General features: G+C 46.0%; 1 protein-coding gene across 1 annotated transcript in view; it reads right to left on the bottom strand.

The window, feature by feature from the left end:
* Positions 1-12,954, bottom strand: part of CENPF (centromere protein F) — a 421,242-nt gene that overhangs the window by 79,823 nt on the left and 328,465 nt on the right. The window contains exon 16 of the mRNA XM_078649780.1: positions 8,080-8,241. Coding sequence (XP_078505906.1) covers positions 8,080-8,241 — 162 coding nt within the window. The remainder of the gene's footprint in view (positions 1-8,079; positions 8,242-12,954) is intronic.

Here is a 12,954-nt window from a genome sequence, read left to right as displayed (position 1 = left end):
TGTCAAGGCACTGGTCTTAGGAAACACACAGAAGGTGACGGGAGGCTGCTGGCAATAAGTCTAACCACTAGCAATAGCTTCAGGTAGCACTCCAACCCATCGTTCTTTTGCTTCGCCATTCCATCTCAGTTTGGATCCAGCCATATGCAAATCAGTTGTGACCCTTCTTCTCATAGGAACAGTCCAGTCCGAACAACCTAGCCAGGTCTCCCTTGAAACGGAACACGAGCAACACAGGACCGGTTTCGCCCACATTATGGGCTCATCAGCGAGGTGCAGCTTGGTTCTAGTGACAAAGGACCCACGTTTGGACATACCCATGCTGTCTGGACACACCCATGCCACGTAGGGTGGTACATGGAACACACACACAGAAGGATGCTTGCAATAAGTCTGGCAATAGCTTGGGCTAGCATTCCAACCCATTGTTGTTTTGCTCATCATGCCACCTCAGTTAAGACCCAGCCATATGCAAATCAGTTGTGGCCCTGCTCCTCATGGGAACAGTCCAGCCCGAACTGCCAAGCCAATTCCTCCCTCAACCGGAACACAAACAAGTAGATTAATTCTAGCATTCCATCTTTCACCTTGTTGTTTTTGCAAGGCATTGGTCTTAACCTCCATGGTGTGGAGATGGACGACAAGCACTTGAGCCAACCTAAGCATCACCATGGCATATGAATCAGGTTCCTGTGTGGCAGATCCTGGGGGTGAGACCAAACCCTCCTAGTAGGGTTGGACGAACTCATCACTGGGTCATAGTCATTGTTCGAGCTTGTCCTAAAGGGAAGGTCACAGTGTGTTGTTTCCCTTGTGGGGGCATCCAAATGAGAGAAAAGGTGCTTTGGGAGGAGTCGGACAAAACTTAAATCGAGGTATGATCAATGTCAGAGAGAAAAATTGTGACCTCCTACTCCGACACTGATGTAGTCACTATCGGTGTCAAAGAGTCTAAGACCAGCGTACGTCGTGACGCAGGACGCATGGTCTAAATTGGATTTAGAGTCAAGATGGGCTCGGAGGGTCCAACTAGCTTTGGGGGCGAACCCGCCAGCGGTACTCCAGATGGAAGGCCTCCCGACTTCTTGGAGCCCAAAGACGCCTGCTAGTGGGAGACGGCAAGGAGCCGAGGGGCAGGAGCATGGCTGCACAGAATTTGTCCGTCTATTGTGAAGTGGCTGATGGGTGCAGAAACTCGGGTTGTGCCAGAACAAATTACTGATAGGCTCGGATTCCAGCCAGTTGCGAGAAAGAGAAGTGTGGCGCTTCTCCCCCACGCCTGCTCAGGCGAATGAGTGGAGTGAGGGAGCATAATCCCGCTTTGATTCCTAGTGCTTCTTTTTAGACTTACCTGAAGATTTTCAACTGCAACGATGATGGACTTCTTGACCAGCTCTGAAGACTATGCAAGCTAGAAAGGGACCGAACTATGGACGTGGACTGCGACTTGGAGCATTTCAGCAGAGTAGTCTATTTGTGCTTTGCAACATACAAATTCAACTCACGGTCCCCGATAGCCTTCGGATTCGTCAGTGCATAGTGGCATCAGGCCTTGGAGTCATGGCCCGCAACCAGACAACACAGAAATACCTGGTGGTGATCAGTCGCAGACATACTTGAAACCGGTCGTTTTTTAAGGCAACATCGCTTGCACACTTGTATTTTCTTTTAGAGGAAATGTCTCTGAGACACAAAGAGAACTTCGGAAAGAAAGGTACCGATGTCAGCCACTTGAAACCCGTTCGCCCTGCTCACCATTTCCGGAGCAAAACAGCATCAGTGCGGAGACACATGGCGCTACCTGGTGGCCCTTGGAAGTACTTCTGAAAAGTTTCTGGATCCAGTCTGACGCCTATGGGATATTCTAAAGGTGAGAAATCTGTGGCAAAAAGTTTCTGTCCCCTACTGTATAGCTGTCTGCGACTGCACGCAGGCAGTAGTGCTGTGTGACGGTGTCTCTACTCCTATACATGGCTGCATGGCAGCTATACCTTAAATGCATAGTTAAAAATTCTGCATAATTTTCAGTCCTTTGTGCTATGATCTGGGTACAGACTGTAAATGCGCATTTTGTGTGGATCATCAGTGAATACTATAATTTTTCCACAAGTCACATACCTAAAAAAGGATCCATTTATACTATCTTTCCACATAAAAGTTTGGCTAATTCATCTAATCCAGAGGTAGTGGTGGAAAAACTCCACGCTAACAACCCAAGTAAATGCTAAAAGCCAAGGATTTGATTTGAAGTAGAGACTTATGCATTGACCCGTCTGAGAAAAAGCAAAGCTCTGGAACTTCCTTTCCATACAACGTTTTAGAAATTGGAAGTGAAATGGCAAATGGGAGGGGGTGAAGCACAGAGTAACCTCATCTAAGTGGATGAAGTTTGGGTGCTTTCCAATTAGGTATACTGTTCTTTCTTTCTACAGTTATTGTAAGGTTACAGTGAGACTCTCACCTTGTCAAAGGAGAAAGATTCAATCATGTGAGTCTAATAAAGATCCAATGGGGGATAATGAAATATGTGCACCTGACAAACTCTTGAGAAAATTCCTCCTTTGAAGTACAAAATACTTTTAAGGAAGGCATTATTTTTCATTGACACATAGTTTCAAGTGTCTGCTTGGGACTGATAAAGCATGTGGACATTGAATATTAAAACAAATTGCATACCACATCTTTAGGCAGTCTCTTGGTTTTGCGGAAAAAATGACACTTCCGTATATTGGAAAAAATATTGAAAGTGGGTGCCAACTGTCTTAAAAGTATTTGGGGATAACAAGCATGTAAATATTGTTCTGAGATATAATTTTCCCAGTGTGAAACATTTAAAGTAGACCATTTATAAGAGAACCTATCTCTACTCCGCTAACGACATTGGATCATCGTATTCACTAAAGACCTCGTGATGAACGAGTTACTTACCTTCGGTAACAATGTATCTGGTAGAGTCATAGTCTAGCCGCCGATCCCTTAACTTAGAATATCCCCACGCATCAGTCTGGATCCGGAAGAGATTTCCGCAGCAGCACCTCTGCGTGCTGGGGGCGGCGCTACCCGGCTTCGTCCTGACGTCGTCCACGGACAGGACATCAGCGGAGCCATATATGCCCCTCCCGGAGCGTCAGTTTTCGTTGGAGAAACTTTTCCGCTTCAGAACACGGAGCTATCACCAAAAATCTGTGAGAATATGGGAACAGGTCAGACAGAACAGTGCTCTGAAAAGCCACCTCGCAAGAGTGAAGACTCAATCAACATTAAAGAAAGACAAGGATGTGGAAAACAGCCTGGCAGAGGATAGAAAGTCTGCATCCAGAAAGTAAATCCGTGAAGGAGAACAAGTCCTGAACACAAGATTAAGGAACGTTCACCACAAAACGGCACCAGAAAGACACGTCGCAACCCCAATTAAAAACCCCTAAATGTACAGAGCCAACAGATCTGACGGAAAAAGCTGACGGGGAGGCAAAGACCACAAGGCAATGTAGAAGGGGAGAACGGGATGGTGGGAAAACCCCTTGTGTATAACGGGTTGAGAGAAGGAAAGCACAGAGCCAGAATGCCCGTGGTGAAGTGAGAGTTCATAACTTGAAAAAATTAGATGAACCAGCCCGGGGTGTGAAGGATCCACAGGATCCGAGGTGGTGACAGAAAGCAAAATCAATTACCTGTTGACCAAGCAAAACAGTGGTAAAAAGCACTGTGGAACCTGTACCTGTAAAGGCAAGTGGGGCAGCAGTGGGAAAAGGCTGACCGTTACCCAGTAAGTGCCAGCATGGAGAAGAAACTATACACTAGATATGGTGGAGTAAAAAGGAAGGTTATGACTTCGAAGAAGTGGAGCTGAACCGAGGGTTTGAGAGAACCGCCGGATGCAACGTGCCAACTGCAGCAAAGCCTCAAGATACGGCAACTGGTATGACAGAGACATCGAGCACGGGCCCAATATGTACAACAGCGAAAAAGGAACCCTGTTAAAACCGGTACCAGAAGTGACAGCAGTGGCAGAATGCCAACCCATGGCCACAAGATGCTGGTGGTACGAAAGCACAAGACACGCCAGGCTAGGTGGTTTGTCACAACATGTAAAGGACCGATGACAAGCAGTTGAGCGTCCACAAACAAGAGCGAAGACAGGAAGGTACCTAAGCATACCCGAAGGCATCTAAGCATACCGTGTGGACGCTAGATCCACACGAAGTAAGCAAAGACTTCCTGTAGGGTAGCATAGCAGCTCAGAGGCACACAACAGCAAGAAGGCAATTGCCCAAAAAGGGCACCAGCAAGCCGGACACCACATGAGAGCTGGTGGTACAAGCAGACCGGGCCTGGAACCACGGACACCGCATGAATGAAAGAGCCTGCACGAATCCCTTGGGTAAGAACACAGAGCATATACAGAGCAGGAGGAAAAAATGTTGAAACTATGAAAACGTGACCCAACAAGAGTCTAGAGTACGCTGAAATTACTCGCAGGCATGTGGAAACTGATAGGACAATGTACAGAGCAGTAAGTAACCCATGCCCCTCACCTGAGAGGAACAACAGTTCCCTGCAAGACAGAGTAGGAGAAGAACTAGTCCCTACAGTGGAAAAAAGGAGGACAAATGTAAAGGTCCCGGACCCCCAGGAGCGAATATGCCAAGGAAAACACGCCCCTTTGAGTGTGCACAGTATGAACCCAAGCAAAAGCGTGGAAACACTGGTACGGAAATAGCAGGGAATGGGGACACTGCTGTAGGATAAGCGGCCGGAAAGAGGCCATGACCACGCATAGCAGAGAACATCTGACAATCCACTATCTTGGAGGACAAACCCAGAAGGCGCTGTACGTCCAAGTTGCACCAATAAGAACAATAATAAGCAGGCCGCACAGCAGCAAATAGGGTGTCATTTGCAAAAGAACTGCGACAACAAGGTGTTGCACCAGGCGTGCGAGATAGACACTACACGGCACGGAACCTATGCCAGGTTCCGATGCACTACAGACAGACCAACCCAACGTGTAATAGAGTAAAGCTATACAAGGATCTCTGTAGGAAGAGACAAGTGACTCCCAGCAGGATGTTCGCTTGGAGACTCCATAGGAGCATACCAAGGCAAAGGTAGAACCTAATGCCAGCAAATACCCCACATAGGGTAAGACTAATCCTCAGTAGGGGTGTCCTCTTGGGCTAAGCACACAGAGTACTAAAAACAAGGGAATCAGCCAAACGGCTGTGCTGAACGAACATAGAGATGGCTAACCAGCCATGAACAGTAACCGGGCACTAAAACCAACCTGTGCATTAGGTTGGGCGCCGTAAAATAAGGCAGAGAATATGGCAACAAGATTCATTGCAGCCCTGACAAAAGACGGGAGACCGCCGAATCCGCGTGGTGGTCAAAAAGATCCACTCCATTGAACGACAGATCTCCGAGGGTATCCCGAACATGATCTGGGAAGCGACTGTCGCGCAACCAAGCAAGGCCGCGTAAAGCCACAGCGCAAGCAAGTACCCCTCCCATTGAGTCAGTTGCATCCTGCCATGCTTCTGCCATGCAGCAGAAGACAAAGCAATTCCGTACGTGGCCCTTCTGGAATAGAAGGAAGAAGGTGAGCAACTGAGTCCCAAAGAGTGGAGGATGCACGTGCAAACACACAGACCGTATTTAAAGACCGGCCACGTGCGCTGGCAGAGGTGAAAAGCCGGTGACCATAATCAACCAGCCACCTAGACTCCCTGGTGGAAGTAACAATGGCAAAGAGGGCAAAGCTTGTAAATTAAAAGCTGTCTGAACAACCAGGCCCTGAGCTGCTCAGTGAAGCCACTCAGAGCCATGCGAAGACTGATGGGGTGGGCTGGACAGACGACTGGGAGGACCTACTGGGCCATGTCTCATAGGCGCCGTATCGGCTCTGGAACCAGAGTCGATGCACACAGCCGGTGCCGAGGAAGAATCTGCCGGCAATGACCCAACATGAGTGCCTTCCACCTCTTTGAGGCCGGAAGGCTCTCCAGGGAGAGGGGATGACCTAAAGTAAGACTGGAGTGCTTCAGAATAAGCCTCCATTTGAGCACGCGTCGCTCCAACTCCCGGAAAGGAGGGTATGGAGAAAGCGACTGCCGGGCGCCCTTACCTGGCATAGAGCGAGAGGAGCGGCGCCAATAGTACGCGTATGGGAGAAAGACCTCTGTGCTTGACGTTTGTGCTTCCACTTAACTGCCTTCAAACTACATTTGCGGTAACGACTTCTGGAATGGGCCTGATCCTGAGAGGGAGAACAGCGATGCAAAGGGCCTGGACTGGAAAGCAGTGTGGCCAGTAGCTACATGCGACGCTCCCTCAGGGACTTAGGCTTCATCTTTCGACAGGCATCGCACTCCTTGGAGTCATGGTGCACGCTGAGGCACCACATACAAATAAGGTGCGGGGCATCTGACACACACAGGCTTTACAAGCCTTAAAGCCGTAAGGCATTGCACACTGTTCCCATGACACCAAGGGTGTTGAGAAGGCCCAAAAACAAGGCCAAGGAATTGCTGCTTTTCCAGGATCCGCTGACATCAGCGTGCAAGGAGAGGCATATATGGCTCCGCTGACATGTCCGTGGACAACGTCAGGGTGGAGCCAACCCCGGCGCGCAGAGGTGTTGCTGCGGAAAATATTTTCGGATCCAGTCTGACAACTGGGGATATTCTAAGGTAAGGGATCTGCGGCTAGACGTCTCTATCAGATAGGGAGATATATTTTTTGTGTGGTAATCAGATCTTACTCAAAAAATTTTTTTAACCCCTTCCACGCTCATGACGAGCTGGGCTCGTCATGAGGTAGCCTCCTCGCACGCTCATGACGAGCCCAGCTCGTCATGAAACATGGGAATCAACAAATCTCAGCACAGGAGGGGAATACCATCAGCATTGATGTGGTTAAAACTAAAAAGTCACAAAGAAAATGAAGGTTGAAGTGAAGTTATGGTTAGACTTTGTAAAAATATAAAAACTAATGTTTGAGAAAACAAATCAACAGCTACACTTTAATGAGCAAACTATAACTTGCGCCTCATCAGTCATGCGCTGCTTCTCACCTCACATATTGTGCCTTTGTTACCCCTGTTCCCATCAGCTGACCTATTGCTAAGAGCGAGCAGAAAACCTAGACAAGTACTATTTGACGTGAAATCTAAACCGGCGCTGCGCTTACACTGTTCACATTTATGGATCAGTTTTAGTGCTCTGTCAGCCCCTAAAAGAGATTAACGCAAAAGGGCTATTACCATCAGAAAATCTGAATCCATTTGGTTTTATACTACTTGCGACGGTTTTGCTCTCTTATCTTGTACTCATGTTTTATGAACCTCCTACAGTGCCCAAGACAGTCGAAATTCAATCTTTACATGAATGCCATCACAAAAAATTAAAAATGTTTCAGGTGCTGCCAACAAGTCAGCTCTCACATCTCAGACTCTCATACAGTAACACTGGAAAATGGCTACGACCAAAAGGAATCTCCAGCTGCTGATTGGCCTGTGCAGCACAGATTAGCCCATTAAGTCGCATAAGAGCATAATAACACCTCTAAGAAATATGTGCTGCAAATAATACAAGGGATTACATTTTTTTTTATAAGTGACTATCATATAGGTAAAAAGTGAACTGTGATGGTCTTCATTAGGATGGAAGGTGCACTGGAAATGAAAGGGGCTGGAAGAAAGGTATTCAATAGTAACACACTGGCACAGGTTTACCAATCATCCAACTCAAAGAGTCGAGCGGCATTGGATGAACAAAAGGGATAAAGGTATTTAGCGAAACCAATAACGCTATTTTCCAAAAGCAACATTTAACTAAGTTTTGCACATCTCTTACAAAAACAAAAACGCGGCAGATGCTTCCACAAGCTCCCTACACGCTCAGACACAAAGAATGAACAAAATAACCAAAGACATTGTGGTCCTTTCAAAAAGAAAACAAATCATGTCATTAATTCAGAATACATACCTTTTAATCGGAATCACTGCACCTCAAACTTCAAATTTCCATCCAAAAGACCAACAGCATTTAAATAAAGCAAATGATTACAGAAAAAACCTACCTTGGCTTGATTATTGTCTTCTAACTTTGAGTTAGCAAGTTTCAAGCTTTCATTTAGTTCATCCTTGCTCGATTTCAAGATGTGAATTTCCAGCTTTTGCGCACTCAGGCTTCGTTCTGCAGCAGCTAACTTCTCTTCAGATGCACGTATTTCTACTTCATGCTGAAGCAAAAATATGAAACCATGTTTTAAATAATACAACGCACAGAAATGTACTTACTGTGTAGCAAACAGCAATCCAACAGTCTCCACTGGAGTTTCAAAGTAAAATAAAACAAAGGGCAGTGATACATATCTTGGTAACTCCAAAGTCCTGAAAAGAAGTTGCTTACCTGAAAATGTGGTTCTCCAGCATTTGTAATCATTTATCAATTCACGTGCTATAATAATAATATTCCCCCATTTTAAGCAGAGAATAGAGCAGTAATGGAGGATGGAGCCAGCGCACTGCCCTCCCCTTGGGCGTGTGCAAACCCAGGAGAGAGGCGGTTGGTGAGATCCTCCCCTTTGCCCACCGGTGAAGCCCCGCTGGTGCCAAGGTCGGGCTGGACTGGAGGTGACCGACAGTAATTTGGGGTCCAGACCTCAGAAAAGGAAGAGGGCGGCGGCTTGATGGTGGCACAAGGAGGGGAGGTGGGGGAAGTCGCAGGACAACGACAAACCTGGACTACACATTTGCATCCCCTTCACCCCAAGCTGAAAGGGGAGTACCAGAAAGTAGTAGACCATAACTTGGTAGAGGGGAGGAGGGTGTGGGGGCTAGAGGAGTTTGGAATAGATTTAATGCAGGGAGGTGACAGAGAAAAAAGCAGGCCATCAGATGCTTGGGTCCATGCTTCAGCCACATCGCAGGGAGTCCCCCCTCATTAGAGTTGGAATCACCCCTTCAAGGAGGAGGTAGATGCATCTGAGACCGAGACAAGGCATTCTTTAATTCGAACTCATAAATTGAGGGTTTCCGGTAACACAATCACCTAGTGCTTTGATCTGCTACTCCCTTGCCAACAACAGAGGGCTGCAGCGGCTGGAGCAGGGGGGCCATGAGATAACCACCTGTGAGAGACAAGGATCGGGGCACCAATATCTGAAAAGGGCTCAGGAGTTGCTGAATAGAGGTTGGTGGGGCGGGTCGCACTCCCTGCTTTCCCCAAAGATTGGCACACAATAAACCAGAGCATGACCAGAGGCAAAAGAGTGCCCACTGAACAGAGCAAATTAGATCAATTTGCCAGGTCATCTGCTGAGCTCTCCCCTATACCTCAGTCGAAACATGGGGGCTAAACATATGAGACAATTACATTCCTGGCTAAATCCGACATCGTACAACTAATACAAGACACTAGAATATAATACAGAGGTGGGCGACTATGTCAACCTGATTCATTAGGACTTAGGAAAAGTTGCAGAAAGATTCACAGCTGCTGCGGAGAAGATAAAGAATTTGGAAGACTACATGGGTGAAGCAAAACCAAGTATCACAAAACTCCAGGCCACTGCCATGACATGAAGACAAAGAGAAGGAGGAGGAGGGAGGAAGGAGGAGGAGGAGGAAGAGGCAGAAAGAAGAGCCAAATGGAGTAATCTCCAAGGGGTGGGTGTGCAAGAGGGAACAGAGGGAAAACAACTAGAGGAGTTCTTGGTAAAAAGAGCATGTTGCTCATGCACCCAGAACAACTTTCTCACTATTTTACAGTGAAAAGTGTCCATGCAGCCCTTTTGCAAAGCTAGCCACCAGCAGCACCCACATGACCGATACACCTCCGAATGCTTAACTATAGGGACTGAGACACGATATTGACTATCTCCAAGAAACTTGGCAAAGTGAATTCTGACTCCACCCTCATAATGATCTTTCTGTATTACACCTGAAAAGTGTTGAAAGAACACAATACTACTGATAACCTAAAAACTAAACAGCGACCAATGGTCTTGCAATGTATGCTACTATTTTGCAGGCAATCTTTGGCAAAAGAACTTGCTACTTTGAAACATCAAAGGTGGCAGGGGAATGGGCAACCAAGAAGAGAACACGAGGGAAGGACTGAAAAGCAACGAAAAAAAGCAGGTGGACAGTTAGCATGATCAAAATCCCACTCATCAAAAAGAGATAAATAAACAGACAGGCTCACAGCCAAATGTGATCTGAGCAGTGGGACTGAGGGGTGAGGGTTACTGGGACACACCATATCCTCACCAGGAGAAGCGGAAAGTGGTGAGAAGGCACTTGGATCACCTGGCCTAGAGACATCCCAGGGGAGAGTTAAAGAATGACTGGTGGTATACACATGGCACCTAAATACCAAGACACCTAGATTGGTAGAGTAGACACTTTCAGGGTTACTGGAGGGCAGTACTGGGTCCACCAGTTGTTAGAGGTATATGGAGGAGTAGGGTATAGGGTACAATAAAGGTGGTTGAGAGGTTTGGGTTTTTGGTTTTAAAAAAGTTACAGAAGAGAGTTCAGGTAGTAGAGCACAGCACATAGATGTTAGATACCCTAGACAGAGAGACCGAGAAATAAGTAAAAAGAGCATGGGGGGGGGGGCAGTTTTTCCCCAACACAGCTCTGCTTGCATACTTAGACTTCACTAGTAGCTTGACGGGCGTAGCAATGATCCTAAAAGAAATCCCTTTCTATATGCTATGTAAATGGGAGAACCCCCAATGGATGCTACGCTAGAGCGTGAATGAGTTATGGGTAAATCAAACTCTCACTATTTAGAATATACATCTAAAATACATCTCCCCCCCCCCTTATCCCACTCACTGTCCACCCACTACTGCAGGGAAAGGTGATGCGGGAGATACGCCAGATAATATGTGAAACCCCTGAAACGCTAGAACATCATTATAGTTGACATAATGGACAGAGACAGATCAAGGCAACTTCAGGGAAGCAGCATAGAATAAATGCACCTTGCACAATTCACGAGGGGTTTTTGGAATGGTGGACGTATAGACGAGGATGTAGAGAGAAAAGATCCAAATCTCATACTTCTCAGGGGCATACATCACATACTCTGGAGTGGACTACATATTCATCCCTGGAATTAAACTTGCTTGGACAGTCGACATAGCTTTTAAAGTGAGTGGTATCTACAAGAATTCACCACTAACTTGGATTGTTCAAAGGGAAAGGGGGAGAGACACTTGGTTGTGGAGACTTAGTGCCATGAAACTCCATAAAAAAAGAGTGACACATATTACGTGACACCACAAAACAATAGTTTGAAGAAAGCAAAGGGTTGGTGGACAAAGCTGAAACACTCTTGGAAGGAAACAACAGTATTGAGGAGGCACGCATTTGCACAGAATATATAAGGCAATACATTGTTATTGCAAAAAGTGTGAATCTTAAAACAGGAATTTAAACAACTGGAGGACAGAAACTTCAGCAACAATCCGCTCAAACGGAGGCAAAACAAATGCAGGAGCAAATAATACAAAACCCTGGTAAATAATGCAGCAACGGGTCAATTCCTCATCACTCAACATAGGATTCATGAATCAGGCAATAAAGCTGTGAGGTTAATAGCCTGAATACGTTGAAAGAACGAAGGCCTGAGATTAGTAGAAGCAATCAATAATAACCAAGGACGAGAGAATCAAGAGGACAAAGAAATAACCCAAGCCTTTAAGCTAATCTGTACGATGAAGAGAACAAACTGGAGATAGACCCACTACCGCTGTTTCACCACTACCGCTGTTGCACCACACACATATCAAAATGTGCAAGTGAAATTGCAGCACGATTGGATAGACCCATAGAGAAGAAGGTAGAGGAGGTTATCAACCAACTGTGGGTGGGAAAGACCCCCTTTCCCAGGCAAGATACCAGGAGAACTATGTAGAGATTTCCCTTTCTTCTGACCGAACATGCATTAGTTAGGCTAATGGAAGCAAAGGGAATAGGAATGTTTCCACAAGATTTCTGAAAAGCAACAGTTGAGGTGATATGAAAAAAGTGTAGAGCAGAAACTGATTGTTTCTTCTACTGATCCATTTCCCTCCTAAATTCACAGACCAAATATCAACAAACATACTGCAAAAAAGGCCAGTAAAACTTATCCTGCTATTGGTAAACGTGAATCAAATGGGTTACATTCTGAGCCAATCTACCCGAATGAATAGTCAACGGGTTCAGAACTGGTTGGATTGGATGAAAATGGTCAACCAAACGCAATATTTCTCAAAGACAAAAAGACATGGACTCTATCAAATGGGACTGCATCTTACGAGGTAATGGAATAGTTAGGTATAGGCCCAGAATTCCAGACATGGGTAAAGTTCCAGTATATCCACTCAGTGGATGAGGTAAGAGTGAATGGCAGAAGATATAGCGAGATAAATTTAAAAAGAGGTGCAAGACAAGGCTTTCCCTTGTCCTCCATCTTTTTTTGCTTTGGTGAAAGAGACCCTGATTCGTAAAGTACAATAATGATGGGGGAAATTCAGATTCATGGCTACATTGTTAAAAAACAGAAATAAGCCAACGAGGATCAGGAACTTCAATATCGACCTCTTTCTAATGACAGAATCTTTTTGGGACAAGAATCGGGAAGGCTGCTTTAGTTAGATGCTCAGAAGGGACATCTTGCTGGCGGATACTACCACTGTTGTTGATGGGGAGAGTAATGATCTTCAAAATGACCTCACAGCCACATCTACACAGTGTAACACAAAATACTCCATTCTATCTTGCTGTCACCCACAAATAACACTATCAACTCTAGACATAGCATTTGTGGGTCGGATAGCCCGGCCCAATCTCTGACTAAACAACAAAGCCTCTCAGTTTGCGGTGATCAACTAATGAGCATTTCAAGGTCTGGATGATCCGCTGTTGGAAGTAACAAACAAGAAATGGTGGACAAA

The sequence above is a fragment of the Lissotriton helveticus genome, chromosome 6, assembly GCF_964261635.1.
Source record: "Lissotriton helveticus chromosome 6, aLisHel1.1, whole genome shotgun sequence".
Lineage (NCBI taxonomy): Eukaryota > Metazoa > Chordata > Amphibia > Caudata > Salamandridae > Lissotriton > Lissotriton helveticus.
This window is presented reverse-complemented; position numbering and strand designations above follow the sequence as displayed.